Source organism: Aspergillus clavatus, genomic scaffold (genome assembly GCF_000002715.2).
Source record: "Aspergillus clavatus NRRL 1 1099423829802 genomic scaffold, whole genome shotgun sequence".
NCBI lineage: Eukaryota > Fungi > Ascomycota > Eurotiomycetes > Eurotiales > Aspergillaceae > Aspergillus > Aspergillus clavatus.
This window is the reverse complement of record NW_001517097.1, coordinates 2,031,971-2,046,022: the sequence shown is the minus strand read 5'-3', so window position 1 is coordinate 2,046,022 and position 14,052 is coordinate 2,031,971. Positions and strand designations below refer to the sequence as shown.

The window sequence follows — 14,052 nt, the reverse complement described above, 5'->3', positions numbered from 1 at the left end:
GGTTATCCATGTCTCAAAGCTCGACGGCCGGGTGGTCGCTGGGCGCAGCCCAGGCATACTCCTGATTCAGCTCTGAGGACATGCGCATTAGGCCGTGGACCTCGAGTGTTGTATGCGCTGCTGGTCTATTGCGATTTTGACTGACTTCTTTTCTTCAGAAAACCCACTCCTTTTAATCACTGTCCTTCTCATCCAACCGCCACAACTCATATCATGGGTTGCATGGGCTCCAAGCCTGTTGAGGCTCTGGACAAAGAAGCTGTCCAGCAGACAGCTAGAATTGACAAGTCTTTGAAAAATGACAAGAAAATGATGGACAGGACGATCAAGATTCTGCTCCTGGGTGTGTCTCCTGTGCAAGCTGCGTTCAATACAATCTGCGTTGCGCAAGCCGATGTACTAATAAGCTCGATCTAGGTGCCGGAGAATCTGGGAAGTCAACCATCATCAAGCAGATGCGCATTATCCATGACGGAGGTTTCCCTGATGATGAACGTCGACAAACGCGCGCGGTCATTTATTCCAATCTTGTCATTGCATTCAAGGTTCTGCTGGATATCGTCAGCGCAGAGAACATTGAATACGAACTCGAAACCACAAAGGTAACATGATGATGGCTTTCATCTGCTCGTTCACCGAGACTAACCGCGTCTTTCATTTGCAGAAATTGGCAGAATTCATAGATGAGCTGGAACCCGACGTATCATCCGACGAAGCTTTCTCGGATTACAAGGTTCGCGACGCAATGAGAGACATGTGGAACGATTCAGGTGTCCAAAAAGCTGTTTATCGAGGTCATGAGTTCGCACTACACGATAACCTTCAATAGTAAGTCTTTCTACGCATGGATGTCCGTTTGACAGTCACTTATGGTTCTTCCAGCTTCTTCGGTTCTTTGGATCGGTTATTCCAACCCGGTTGGCTTCCCGACAATCAGGATATGCTACAAGCCCGTTTAAGGACAACGGGTATCACAGAGACTCTTTTCGAGCTCGGGCAAATGAACTTCAGAATGATGGACGTAGGTGGGCAACGGTCTGAGCGCAAAAAATGGATCCATTGCTTCGAGGGAGTTCAGTGTCTTCTTTTCATGGTTGCGCTGTCTGGCTACGATCAATGTTTGGTGGAAGACCAGAATGCCGTAAGTCCATTCCGAGTTCAAGTCAGACTTGCGAACTTCCACTTATACTAACCACCTCGCAGAACCAAATGCACGAAGCGATGATGCTCTTCGAATCTTTGGTGAACGGAGAATGGTTCAAGCGCAAGCCCATCATCCTGTTCCTGAACAAGATCGATCTGTTCAGAGGAAAACTCGAATTCTCACCAGTATCAAAGCACTTCCCAGATTACAACGGTTCGAATTCGGATTTCGATGCTGCAGCGCGATACTTCGCTGACAGATTCCGCGGCATTAACCGAATACCGGATCGTGAGATCTACATTCACTATACCAATGCCACAGACACAACGCTTCTCAAGGCGACAATGGAGTCTGTACAGGACATGATCATTCAGAAGAATCTCCATACACTCATTCTATGAGTCTACCCCTAGCCGAGACGATCGGTTTGACGAGGTTTACTATAACCATGAGACGCCGAATTTTTCCACTTCTTTTTGACGCCATTCTTCGCATTGCATAACTAGAGCGTTCATCCCAGCTTGGACTTTGAGCTCCAACTTCATACATTTTTTTTCCTTTCTTCTTCCGCCTATATATCTGATACAGCTTCCCATCCCGTTTTTCGCGCAACAAGAGCGATAAATCAGAGCATTGTGGACTCTTCGCTACGTTATCAAGCTACATTGCATCAAAAGCTCATCCAATTTGATATCCCATATCTCCTTCAAACTAGCGACGGTACTATTGTCTATATAATGCAGGGTGATACCACGTCTTTTTTTCTACCATTTTTTTTTTCTTTTCCAGTGGCATGTGCAGACTCGATGATTATCGATTGTCACCTTCACCAAACTCTAGACAGCATGCCTCCTGTATAACTCTTTCTTCTCCTTTCTCTATATGATGTTGCAGACTCTTCAGAGATAAGATGCATAAACTGGTATTTTAGTTCACAGATTTTCAAAGCAAACGTATGCAACGCTGTCTCAAAATTCAATTCTGACAGAACAAAGGAGAAGTAGACCTATCATCAACTACTCATCTAATTACGACCCATAAGGGAGAGAAGCGGGGGGGGGGGAAGGGTAGAAAGCTTGCATTGTTCGAGAGTAATCTTCATTATTGTTTCTCTGCCTAAGTGATCAATGTATCATCATGTGACCTTTATGCCTGAGGCGTCAAATAGCTGACATAATCACCGGACCGCATGATCAATTCCGACTTCGATTTCGCCTTCGCCTTCGACGACTCTTGCCGGCTTCAACCCAACACCGTCACCCAGTTGCTGGGTTACTCAATTTTGAAAATGTTGTCATCCTCACTACGCCGGGCAGCATGGGCGCCTATTGTGCCCATTCCCGGAATCTCTCGCACAACCAGCCAAGCTCTTGCTGCAACCTCTAATGGCCTCCTCGGCGCAACCGAGCATGTGCGTCAGCGCCGATACTCGTCCTCCTCGTCGTCGAAACCCAGCGACGGATCAAGGAATTTCGACGCCTCTTCTCAGACTCCCGCCAAGGGGGTGAGCTCTGGGGACAAGCGGGAAGGGAAATCCTCGAAGCGGAGGGGGAAGGATAGCAACGGCCGGAACGGCTCCAAGTCGAATCAGCATGCAGCCTTCTCCAGACTCCCCAGCGTTCCTTCGACGCAGCATCTTCAGCCTCATGGTGAGTGAACCAGTTCGTTTGATGTAGTTCCTCGGGAGCTCCTGCTTTCTTGTCCGGTCTCCGCGACTCTGAAGATCTCAGACTGACTTTTTTCTCCCGCGTGGGTGCAGATGTCCATGTCGCGTCCTTCTTCTCCATCCATCGCCCTATTTCCGTTTCTACCACCGTCCCTCCACCTTCCAGCGCCGAGGCTTTTGATGCCATCTTTACTGCGAAGAAATCCTCAAAGTCCGATCCGGCCGATGTGATCCTCACTCTTTCCTCCGCGGTCCAGAACATGGAAAACTCAGCCTACCAGCTCGGCGAGCACGACGAATCCACAAACATCCTGAGTCGTGGCTTCAATGAGCTCGAAGGGCAGCACCTCGACGGGATGAACATGCCCGAGCTCCGGATCTCGATCGAGGAGCTCACGAAGCGCCTGCGTCCCTTCCAACCCCCACCACCTCCGGTCCCGTTCGACGAGGCCCAGAATGCCGCGGAGTCCCAGGAAACCTCGAGCTACTCGACTGTCCTGACCATCCACGAGTCTACGCACCCGGACGGCCGCAAAACGTATGAAGCGCACGCCTCGCCCTTCGTCCCGACGCAGGATATGGACGCCCCCGGCGCCGCGGAGAACGAGGCCTTCATCGACGCCCCGCACGGCTCCGGCAGCTCGTACATCGAGCGCCTGCGCGATAACACCGGCATGCACGCCATCAGCACCCAGCGACGACGCAAGCTGAAGATGAAGAAGCACAAGTACAAGAAGCTGCTGCGGAGGACGAGAACTCTGAGACGCAAGCTCGACAAGGCTTAAAGGCGGAGTCAGCTCCAAGCTTGGCCTTGTCTTCCTCCTTCATGCCTTCTCTTTCGTCGTCTCATGGTTTTTTGTTTTTTCCATCTGTCTGTCTTTATCAGCCACTACCCTATCCGAAGCGTCGGGGTCCTTGCTCCCTCTGCTTTGTGATATTTTTTCCTCTTCGTGGGCTTTTGTTGACAAATGGTTCCTGTGGTATCTCTTTTCCCCTCTCACAGTTTTGCATTCTCGCCGTGCATATTCCTATCCGATAGACCAATATCATATAACATATTATTACCATTTTTTTCTCCCTTGATCCACGCAGCCGCATATTCGTGTTTTCTTGACACCTTGGCGAGGTCGAATAAGATAGGAAGCGCTTACGCTCACCTGTTTCTGAGAAGTATTTCATCTCAAACACTGCCTTGAGCGTTAAGCTTGTATTACAAGGATTGCCAATACATGTAGATAAGTAAACCACGAAAGATCAGGAGCGGGATCCCAAGACGTGGCCGACAAAGTCGTAAAAACAGAAGACATTCAGCGTTGCAATGTAAAAAAAAAAAGCGACCCAGTCTAGCTTGGATCAACAACAAAAAGAAAACTCCCATAAAGTACAAGTGCAGCGCGGATGTTGGCCCCAGCGATGTATCTACCTCCCAGATCCTGATCGAACCCGCGTCTCCCATAGTCTACATCTCCAGCCACCAACACATCAGCAGTTATATCTCTTGTCCATTTATAGTCGATGACATCCCCGAAATTCCACCTTTCCCTTTCCCCTTGTTCGAGCCACTTTCGCAGCCTTGCGCCTAGACGTCGAATAGCAAATCAAAGATCGTCATGTGCTATTATATCAGTGGCGAAGAGGCCAATATCATGTCAAAAATCAGGATGTTCGAGCAACCTAAATCCCCAATTGTAATTCCGTACACACAAAAGAGAATAGGCTCATCTCGCTTGAGAACGGTTCATCTGTCCTCGTGTTTGCGAGGGTAGATAAAGTACTCGCTTAGCACTTGACGTCGATTTTCGCGCGAGAGTTCATGAGAAGAGCGACGATCAGACCGTACAGACCTGGGTAGATGGAAAGAGAATGGTTAGACAAACAACGCCAAGTCCACTCCGATGGATTGTAAGAAACTCACCCAAGACTTCAGCGAAAATCAGAATCAGAATCATGCCGACATAGAGTCTGGGTTGCTGAGCTGTGCCGCGGACACCAGCATCACCGACGATACCAATTGCAAAACTATTGAAGTGCAAGATTAGTCTTCCTCCGCACGCATCCTCTCATCCAAAGCTGAACCAGCATAGGAGGCGGAACATACCCAGCTGCCAAACCGGCCAGACCGACAGCGAGACCGGCACCCAACTGAATGAACCCTGTGTACAAAGGGAGGCTCTGGGCCAAGTCGTTCGCGATCAACACCGACACGACCAGTCCGTAGATACCAATGATACCAGCCATGACAATGGGGACAATGTCTATCAAGTGCCGTCAGTCAATTCATCCTTACAGTTGACGTGGTCCCCAGGGCGAAGCCTTAACGTACTCTTAACGATCAGGTCGGGCCGAAGGACGGCCATGCCGCAGACACCGACACCAGCCTTGGCGGTTCCATAGGCGGCTCCGAAGCAGGTGAAAACAATGGCTGATGTGCAACCAAGGGCACCGAAGAAGGGCTAAAGCAGTTAGCAATGAGGAGGGGCTTTAGGAGGTGTAGATGGTATTGCTCGGTGAGGAGGAACGCGATGACGCGGGGCTCGGGGAAGGACTCGGATCTTGAAGGACTATTCGAGGAAGTGAATAACTCACCGCATAAACGGGGCTATTAAGAGATAGACGTTAGCATGAAGAACTTGCATCTCATCCGAATTGTGGCAGGGGTTGACCAAGCTTCCAGTCGAAGCTCGTCGAGGTAGCTGAAAAGGAGCTGATAGGGTCATTGCTTACCAAAGCTCTGTGGCCATTTTGAAATAATCAAGCGATCAGAATGTGGGAAATGATTAATTGTACTAGGCTGAAGATGATGAATGGGATCAACAACGGGTCGAAGACTGCAGAAACAATCGTTGTGATGATGCGAAGGCGCTGAGTTCCAAGACGGAGTTGGAGTTGGAGGTCGAAGGCGAACAGGCTGGTGGCTTCGGAGAGGCTCAGCTACCACCAGTGCTGCCACGTGATTTTCATGTTGGTTGATCAACAATGACGGACAGAACTAGTTACAGAGTAGATAAGACCGTTTCATTTACTTTAGATATGGTAATTATTGGAGATGACGACCCAATATTTTGATTTTTGCTACATATTGTACAATTTTTTCTGCAAACTAGCTTTTTAGGGTGGTAAGTCTAGGAAAGAGTCATCTCAACCCGGCAACCAGGTATATCACATTTGGTGCTGGTTTCCAGTACTCCTCCCTTCGAGTCGGGGTCAATCTTGGGTTGGGAATACGCGATTGCCTTCTCAGTGAGAGCGCCAAAGTAATGAGGAACCGCTATCAGCTCCTTATGTGCGGGTGATATGCTGGTCAAGGACTCCGCATCGGAGAGGACCCCGAACCGATACGTGACACCCCCATCCGGTAGCTCAGATAGCTTTGTATGCTCACTCTTTGGCTCGACAGAAACAAAGAATTGGACATAGTCACCTTGTTCTGCCACTTGTGACAGGGACGAGAGATCGTCCATCATCATATACTTGTCGAGGGAGGCGAATGATTCTCCCGCCGGGGTTACATCACCCAGAGAGAATAGACGGTCCACAGAGGAGAGCTGTCCGCGGTCGCTTGGATCCAAGAAGCTGGTCTCGGGATCCAGTGATAGCAAACCCTGCTTCTTGCCCCATCCTCCTCCGCCACTCATGACACGGTGAAGCTTGCCGCCTGCCTGAACGGATGAAGTGAGGCGGTCTTGAGTAAGGGTTGCCTCAGAAGAGGCGTTATTACCGGGCTTTTCAACCAGGGCCCAGACAGAAACTCTCCGGTCGGCGATGTTGTGTTCCGCGATGTAACGGGGGAGTTCCTTTTCGAGCTCAGAAGAAGCGGGCATCGGTTCATTGGACGGGTCATCTGCATGTTTCGCAAGCTGGCGTAGAATATTACCCATGCTAGCGATGACTTTCCGTCTCTGGCTGACAGGATACAATGGAAGCCCAAATGAGCTTTGTAGACTTTGCGCAAAATTTCTGACCACGCAGCTAGACAGAGAAAGAGTTTGATCTAAATTATACTTGCTCGAGGAGGAGTCGTACACCCAGCGTGTCCCGAGAAGAGTGGTATCATTTCCATTAATGAAGATCGTATTAGCGAGACGCAACCCAACTTCATGGACCGGCCTGCGAACAGACTGTCCAGGCGTGTCTGGAACGGTAGTTTCGATTGAGAATATCAAGGACGACTCCTCTGTAGTCGTTGACCTGACAGAGCGCAGTGCGGAAGCTTTCCCAGCGATATTTTCCGCCTTCGCGAAAGTGAGCGCCAAACCCTCCGATTCCGTTAAGGTGTCGGGTGTGTCAGCCTTCCGCCCTCCGATATCAGATTGAGGACGAGGATCAGGTATTCTATCAACGATGGCAAGGACGGCGTGAATCGGAGCGGGTGTGGTGGGATTCTGATAGAGTCGGTTTATCCATTGTTCGAGGAATGTATTATCGGAATTGAACCAATGCGCAAAGGAGGGGGTAACAAGAAGGATCGGGACATCGCCTGATTCTGCTAACGACGAGGAAGTAGAAGGGAAGCTCGTAAGAACGTCATCTGGAGTCTCTTGCTGGTTTAGCTTGGTATCATCACCCTGAGCGCAGCAAGGGACACTCACAATCTGATCAGGCGTCCTTGTAAGCCAGGTATAGGCGAAAGGTAAGTCAGTAGCTTTGCCGCTCCGCGCTTGATACCATCTTCGTGTCACATTGCAAGTTTGCTGATGGAAGAAATGTGTCTTCGCCTGCCCTCGAAACCATTTGGGGAATTGCCGGGGCGGCCCCAGTTTGAGCGCCAGCCGCGCCGACATGGACAGCGGGGTGAGCCCGGAAGAGTTCAACATCAATACATGGGAAAGCGACGATCAAAATTGAAACGATTGCTGTTAGCCTGCTATACCATTACTGGCGTTGATGTGAGCGAAGTCTGCGGAAAAAGAAATGCGGAGCCACTACGGCAGCAAGCAGTATTGGCGGCTGGCTGGCGCTCTGGATACTCTGTGCTCTGTCAGTGGATGCCAAGCCCTGAGCTGAGAATACGGCACGAAGCAGTCATCATTTCTGTTACATTGAGTTGGGACAGGGTATAGGTTTTCGGATACGTCTCATGATTGATATTCATTCCAACGAGAGGTCTTTAGGTTTTGGCTCGGCTTTGTTGTGGGAATTCTGATTGACAGTCGTGAGGTCAAAATATAAAAATGTTGTGCTCAATTATCTATCTAGCTATTTTGGTGGCTTTGCGCCTCAGATTCAAGAATTGGCTACCAAGAAAGATTGGATAGATAGTACTAGTAGATTACATCTACGTAGATACTGCTCATAACCTAGAACCAAGAAAACTATGTCTGATGGATTTTCGGCTGAGGATTAAGTTCTTACTCTTCAAAAAGAATGCAATCAATAGCCTGACGTATATTTTTGGTCGTTAGGCAACAAGAAAAGATATCGCCTTAGGGTACGGAGTAGATAGACACAAGGCTGGATTGTTCAGCCACTTCGGTAATGCAGTTCCTGTACTCCGTACTCGATGGTAGTACCTATGCTCCCGACATGAAGTTGAGCCAAAGGTGCATGTGGCTGGGCAATCACACGTACCAAATTGACGTGAACGAGGGAAAAATCAGCCGATGACAACTGCTCAACTTGGTACTTCCATAGGTCCATACTCCATAGTCCATAGGTAGTAGGTAGTAGGTAGTAGGTACCTTAGTAGTAATAGGGCCCCATCCCAGCCCTACCACTTAGTCTAGTCATATTATTTCTAACTCGCTCTCCGTAATAGCTGCTCGAGCAGCTCCTTTCCTTCAGGTCCAGACTCCAGACTGTCCATCCATATAGTGTTTTCTACAAACTATCTTCAGAGTAGAGTAGTAGATAGTTCCTTATTCCATATATAGGGATTTAGGCAGCGCAATATCAAAATGTTCATGAATGCTCCTCCGACCAATCAGTCCGAGCCGTGGATAAATGAGCCGCAGGTCGAGAGGGCGGTACAAGCATGACGTAGTGCTCAGCCTTGGTCAAACTGCAAAAAGCGCATGATGTAGTTACTAGTTAGTGATATCTAGGTAGCAGGTAGTACTCCGTATTAACTGGGAGAAAGTGGAAAAAAAAAAAAAAAAAAGGTACCAATTAGTAGCATGGCTCTCTCGCAATCAGTAATTATGCTGCTTGAAGATTAAAAATTGAAACTAAAAAAAAAAAAAAAAGCCAGAAGTAGAAACAATAGGTTGTAGGAAGAGGGCGGACGTCAAGCAAGGCAAAAGAGAAACAGCCAGTCCCTGTCACGATGATACGCTATTGATATTAGTATTCTTTGGAAGTCCCGCCCATGATTTAAGAGCCGACCTTCCGCCCAGTTTCTTCTTCTCTGTTAGTTTACTTCCTCTTCCCTCATCACATCACTCTACAATCCATCTTCTACCTGTCTTCCAACTTCGTTTTCCCAATCCATCCCCTTCGTGGTTTCTGATTCAAAATGCCTTTCACTGCCTCGTAAGTCTTGTCCTCCTTTCCTAGTCATCCGTCGCCCAAGGCTTCGCTCGCAAAAGGCGCAGCTTTACCCCTCGAAACCTCTTTTTCAATTGAGATCACAGAACCGAAAGATTTGGGGACGCATTTACTGACAATTCATCCTCTAACACAGTGACATCTGCAAGATCATCTTTGCGATCATCTTGCCCCCTCTTGGTGTCTTCCTCGAGCGCGGATGCGGTGCTGATCTTCTCATCAACATCTGTTTGACAATCCTGGGTTGGATCCCTGGTATTATCCACGCTTTGTATGTGCCTCCCATCTTTTTTCTTTTTTCTTTTTTTCTTTTTTTTTTTTTTTTTTTTTTTTTGCGCTGTTGCCTAGTGCTCCCAACTAACTGGGCTCTGCAGCTACATCATTTTCAAGTACTAGCGCGCTCCAACCTCCCAACCACCACCTGTGACTTCTATCGTTCCAAGTCATGCGCGGTCGGAAAGTGAAGTCCATCTCGCTCGATAATAATTACATACTATCAGCCGATATGAATTCCTGACCCGAACGGATAACTACGACCGATGACGGATCCAAAGGCGGTGTCGTCAGCATGCGTTCCGTGAGGCGCCGGCTGAGTTTAGCCCCACCAATCTTGGCAGCCGCTGCTCAAATATCGCAAAGCTTCTGATGGGCGAGAGTATCTCTCTAATTGCGATACGGCCTAATATCTCCTTTTGCTTGTGTCCTAATTACTGCTTTTGCGCCATGTCTCTTTTTTTTCTCTCCTTTTTATCGCTCTTCGATTCGGATGATACCAGCTCATTTGCCCCTGTGGGCTTTTGTTCTTGTTTTGCTATCAGTGACTTCTCGTGATGATTGATGGCAATGACATAATTATTGACTAATCTATATCTCGTCTTCCTGGAAGCTTTTCCGACTCTCGCCGTCCTCGTAAGCATTTGTCGCGACTTGTGGGAGCTGAGACAGTTGTCAGGGCAATTGTTAAGAGATGACTCCCATTCCCATTTCACTTTGCAATTGGCTGCGCAGAAATAAATACTTCTTTCAGGGGTGTTGCTGTCAGTCTTGGCATGAATTCTGAAGAACTGGCGATCATCAGCTTGTTGAGTCCGCCTGCGGGCTTGGTCAGGTGTGAATTGAGAACTATATATTCGGCTTTCTCTACTTAGTTCATGCAAGCATAATTGACACGCCGTGGAAATATTTTAAAATCAGTAGATGCGCAACACCCCTTCGGCACGCGATCGGCTGATCTGACATCATTCTTCACACTGGCAGCTTCAGCGCCAACGCGGCGCGTATTCAACAACTCTCCTATCTGATCGCTCATCGAAGCGCCAGCTTCCAACAGACACCCTCAAGATGCCCTTTCCAGCCACTGAAGATGATTCTAACCGCATTGTTCTCCTGTTTCAACTGGGCGCGTACAGCGACTCAGCTGCGCTATCTTCGTTTCATCGACCTGTCTTCTGCAAAGCGTAGCCAGTCAGCGTCATGGCAGAGGAAGGCGATCGTTCCTCTGACGCCAACACAGGTGTACTCAGGAAACTGAGCAGAGTGAGTTTCAACAATGGGTTGACGCTTCTTCTTTCATCGTCCATGCTCTGATCTTTACTCTGGGTTTCCTGCTTGCATTCTTTCATGAGTTGATTCGGAATTTCCTCAGTAATTTGGTTTTTGAGCATCATCGGCCTCTCCCTATTCTGCTGGTACCTTTCAGAACTAGAATGTGTCTATATGTCTCCTCATAACTGCTGGGGTACGTGTTCCTCCACAGTACATCTATGAACGTGAGTTGTGGCATCTTCAAACCCATTCTATGTTGGGTTTACAACTTGGTCTCCAGTAACTTGAAAAGGCTGGGATGGTCTGACCGGACGTAGGACTGCTGCAATATGTTTCTACCCTCCATCGGAGAAACCCTCATTGCAATATCCTCGCTCATCTCGCCATGTGTAGCGCACAGCTCTCACAAGGTTCGACGCATAGCACCCACAGCATCGTCGGCGCTCGACTCAATTCCACACTGTGCTCTGAAATGCGTCGAAGCTTTCATAGAATCCGATGGCCTGGGAAGTGCATGTGCTAGCCTGGACATCGGTTGTCTCTGCAGGACGAACACGCAGAGTGGATATACCTTGGGTGAGGCAGCATTGCGCTGCAATCTTTCTTTCTGTCCCATGAGTGTGGCTGAGAGCTCGCATGTTTACAACATATGCGATACGGTCCCGGGTGCGATCCCGAAGACCCATGCCACTATCACTGCTACGATTATGTCGACAATCTATCCCACAACAGGGATCTCCACGCAGACTACTACTACGACAGCTGAGACCTCCAGCCCGACGGTGATCGCGTCGCCATCTGTGTCGACAAGTTCGTTGCCTCAAAGCACATCTCTGTCTCAAAGTACGCCGAGCACTACTTCGGCTACCTTTGCTACCTTCCAGACTCCTCTAACGTTAACTCACGCCGATCCATCATTTTCCAGCACTACTGAGAAACAATCATCATCACAAACTGCATCCGGCACAGCCACCACCACCGCGGAGGCCAGTGGGAGCAGCCTGAATGCCGCTGCAGTCATCGGAGTTTCCGTCACCTCCGGCGTGTCTGGATTTTTCATTCTCGGCGTTATCATCTTCTTCTGCTGTCGGAGAGTCCGACGCCGGCATCAGCGGATCAAGAATCGAGATTTCTTTGAGATTGGTGGTGTTATGTCGGAGCCGCCGGATTTCAGCCAACCTCTTCCACGACGTCCAGCGGAGGGGCCACCTGATAATCCCATGTCCGATGCAACGAATCAACATTCTGATTCCGAGACCGCGAGATTAATGTCGCCATTCAAGCCCACAGTGCGGAATCCAGACGTTGTAGTTACCACGCCAGACGACTATCGGTTTGTGTATGACACTCCAGACCGGATCGGATTTGCGGTGTCAACGAATTCCGAGTTTGATGCATCTCCAAGCCAAGCATCGCAGCGCACGATTTCCGACCTTTTACCGGACAAACCAAATCTGTACCCAGAGCCATTGAGGTGGAGCATCCACAAATCCAGGCCTGCCAGCAGCAACACGCTGTTTGAAGAGGAGGAGGCTGCAAAGTCCCGAGGCTCTCTGGGATCCGCAAACCCATACCTGGGGCTCACAGGTGGGCGAAGTCGTCTCAACAATGGACACCAATACAGGCAAAACCCGACGATGGGACTTCCTTCCAACCCCCGCGCGATGTTATATGGGACGGAAGGAGCACGACGAGTCCCGCCACCCAAGAAGAGCGGCCAGTATGGAGCGAAGCCAGTCTACGCCAATACTGGAGAAAGAGTTCAATTCGGTCAGCAAGCCGAGCTCTGCGATGACAGTCGCCGAAACTCACGGGTTCGGATGCCAGATCAGCAAGATTTCGCGGGCAACTACTGGGGGAATCAGAACAACGGCTTTGGACGGCCTTCACCTCGGGGATCTATGCAACGACCAGTCCAGGGCCTTGGGACGACCAGCCCTTCTTTAAGAGATCCGGGAGCGGGGTTCGAGACAGTCAACCTCAACGAGAGCTCGACTCCTCGCCGCAAATCTCGACATTCGGGTGACTTCAAGCCTCTCACTCCTGTGAAGGAGGTGCGAACCCCGTCGGGTGCTGCGCCCAGGGGGGAGGCCCAGGGATACTTCAATGAGAATGCGACTGTGCAGTATCCCCAAATGCCCTTTTCTGCCGCCGTTCCTCCCCAGGAGATCGTATCACGGCCTCGAATCGTGCGACGTGATGATATCAAACGGGTGCAGATCCGCAAGGGCAAACCACAGCCCCAAGGACTCAGTACGCCATATTCCCCCGAAGATTGCTGGTTCACACCCAGCTATGACTCCGGCCAGCGATATTCAAATGGGTCCAAGAGCAGAAGACTCCCGGTCGATAATAGTTATCCGGTGGAGAACATGACTTCGCGTGTGCCGGCGAGGAAACCAGTGTCCTGGGGGCGCAAGGTCACCCCGTCGAAGAGAGGGTCTGACCTGATTCTCCGTGTGGACTGAGGACGCGTTGTGCCGCGATTTCCCTATTTTCAAGTATATATTGACCATTACGTGTAACATATGATGATTTTGTGTAGCTGGATGAGCTAGTTTTTTTCGTCCCTTGATCTAATCCTGTTTGTCTCATTACTTTCTCAGGGGGATACTCGGTTGTACTATCAGATAAGCTGCGATAGAGCAGTGGCTGGCTCCCGCTTTAGAGGGGAAAAAATGAACCTTCGAAGACAGTCGTTGTCTGAATCTCATCGATCTCTGGGGCTCCAGATGCTGAAGTCCGGATTATGTGAAGAAACCAAGACTCATTAGAAACTGAGATCATAGCATGCACCTTGATGACAGCACAGGTTAGTCGAGTATTAGCCCTCCCTCAAAGCGAGGAGGATAATGCACAGTGACACCATCTTCCCCCCCCCTTGAGCCCGCAAACCAGAAAACACGCACCCATTTCACGGAACTTTCATCCGTGCCTGGCCCCCTGCGTACCTGTACCGTCACCAGCGGATTGACATGGACCTGGCAGGACATCATATGTATTGAAGATCCCTCGTAACATCGTACCTAGTGATTGATAGTCTGGCAGGTCGTAAGTACCAGCAAAGAATAGATAGACCTAAACCTAAACCAGCGTAGGTTTACCTCGTAGAGTGATCGTCACATGCAAAGTGAGAGATGTGGCTGAGGGGGATGGAAGGGACTACAGTATCGCTTAAAGCCACAAGCCGGGTATTGTACCCTGTGCCTTGAGG

General features: G+C 49.5%; 6 protein-coding genes across 6 annotated transcripts, besides 3 other annotated features; 4 read left to right on the top strand and 2 right to left on the bottom strand.

The window, feature by feature from the left end:
• Window positions 1–213: 213 nt before the first annotated feature.
• On the top strand, window positions 214–1,545 carry ACLA_040260 (guanine nucleotide-binding protein subunit alpha; the record flags this gene model as incomplete). Its single annotated transcript, XM_001271235.1, has 5 exons — window positions 214–343; window positions 418–602; window positions 665–828; window positions 883–1,141; window positions 1,204–1,545. The coding sequence occupies 5 exons, from the start codon at window positions 214–216 to the stop codon at window positions 1,543–1,545; spliced, it is 1,080 nt and encodes a 359-aa protein (XP_001271236.1).
• Window positions 1,546–2,333: 788 nt separating this feature from the next.
• Window positions 2,334–3,595, top strand: ACLA_040250 (mitochondrial 37S ribosomal protein mS38; the record flags this gene model as incomplete). Its single annotated transcript, XM_001271234.1, has 2 exons — window positions 2,334–2,793; window positions 2,904–3,595. The coding sequence occupies 2 exons, from the start codon at window positions 2,334–2,336 to the stop codon at window positions 3,593–3,595; spliced, it is 1,152 nt and encodes a 383-aa protein (XP_001271235.1).
• A 994-nt stretch (window positions 3,596–4,589) lies between these two features.
• Window positions 4,590–5,551, bottom strand: ACLA_040240 (H(+)-transporting V0 sector ATPase subunit c; the record flags this gene model as incomplete). Its single annotated transcript, XM_001271233.1, has 6 exons — window positions 4,590–4,654; window positions 4,726–4,829; window positions 4,909–5,065; window positions 5,134–5,263; window positions 5,397–5,409; window positions 5,535–5,551. The coding sequence occupies 6 exons, from the start codon at window positions 5,549–5,551 to the stop codon at window positions 4,590–4,592; spliced, it is 486 nt and encodes a 161-aa protein (XP_001271234.1).
• A 381-nt stretch (window positions 5,552–5,932) lies between these two features.
• On the bottom strand, window positions 5,933–7,591 carry ACLA_040230 (uncharacterized protein; the record flags this gene model as incomplete). Its single annotated transcript, XM_001271232.1, has 1 exon — window positions 5,933–7,591. One exon carries the CDS (start codon window positions 7,589–7,591, stop codon window positions 5,933–5,935), a length of 1,659 nt encoding a protein of 552 aa, XP_001271233.1.
• Window positions 7,592–8,461: 870 nt separating this feature from the next.
• Window positions 8,462–8,487: a microsatellite.
• Window positions 8,488–9,261: 774 nt separating this feature from the next.
• On the top strand, window positions 9,262–9,689 carry ACLA_040220 (YqaE/Pmp3 family membrane protein; the record flags this gene model as incomplete). The annotated part of the gene is made up of 3 exons (XM_001271231.1): window positions 9,262–9,278; window positions 9,430–9,564; window positions 9,668–9,689. 3 exons carry the CDS (start codon window positions 9,262–9,264, stop codon window positions 9,687–9,689), a joined length of 174 nt encoding a protein of 57 aa, XP_001271232.1.
• Window positions 9,581–9,627: a microsatellite.
• Window positions 9,582–9,627: a microsatellite.
• Window positions 9,690–11,167: 1,478 nt separating the features above from the next.
• On the top strand, window positions 11,168–13,306 carry ACLA_040210 (uncharacterized protein; the record flags this gene model as incomplete). Its single annotated transcript, XM_001271230.1, has 1 exon — window positions 11,168–13,306. The coding sequence occupies one exon, from the start codon at window positions 11,168–11,170 to the stop codon at window positions 13,304–13,306; it is 2,139 nt and encodes a 712-aa protein (XP_001271231.1).
• Window positions 13,307–14,052: the final 746 nt, after the last annotated feature.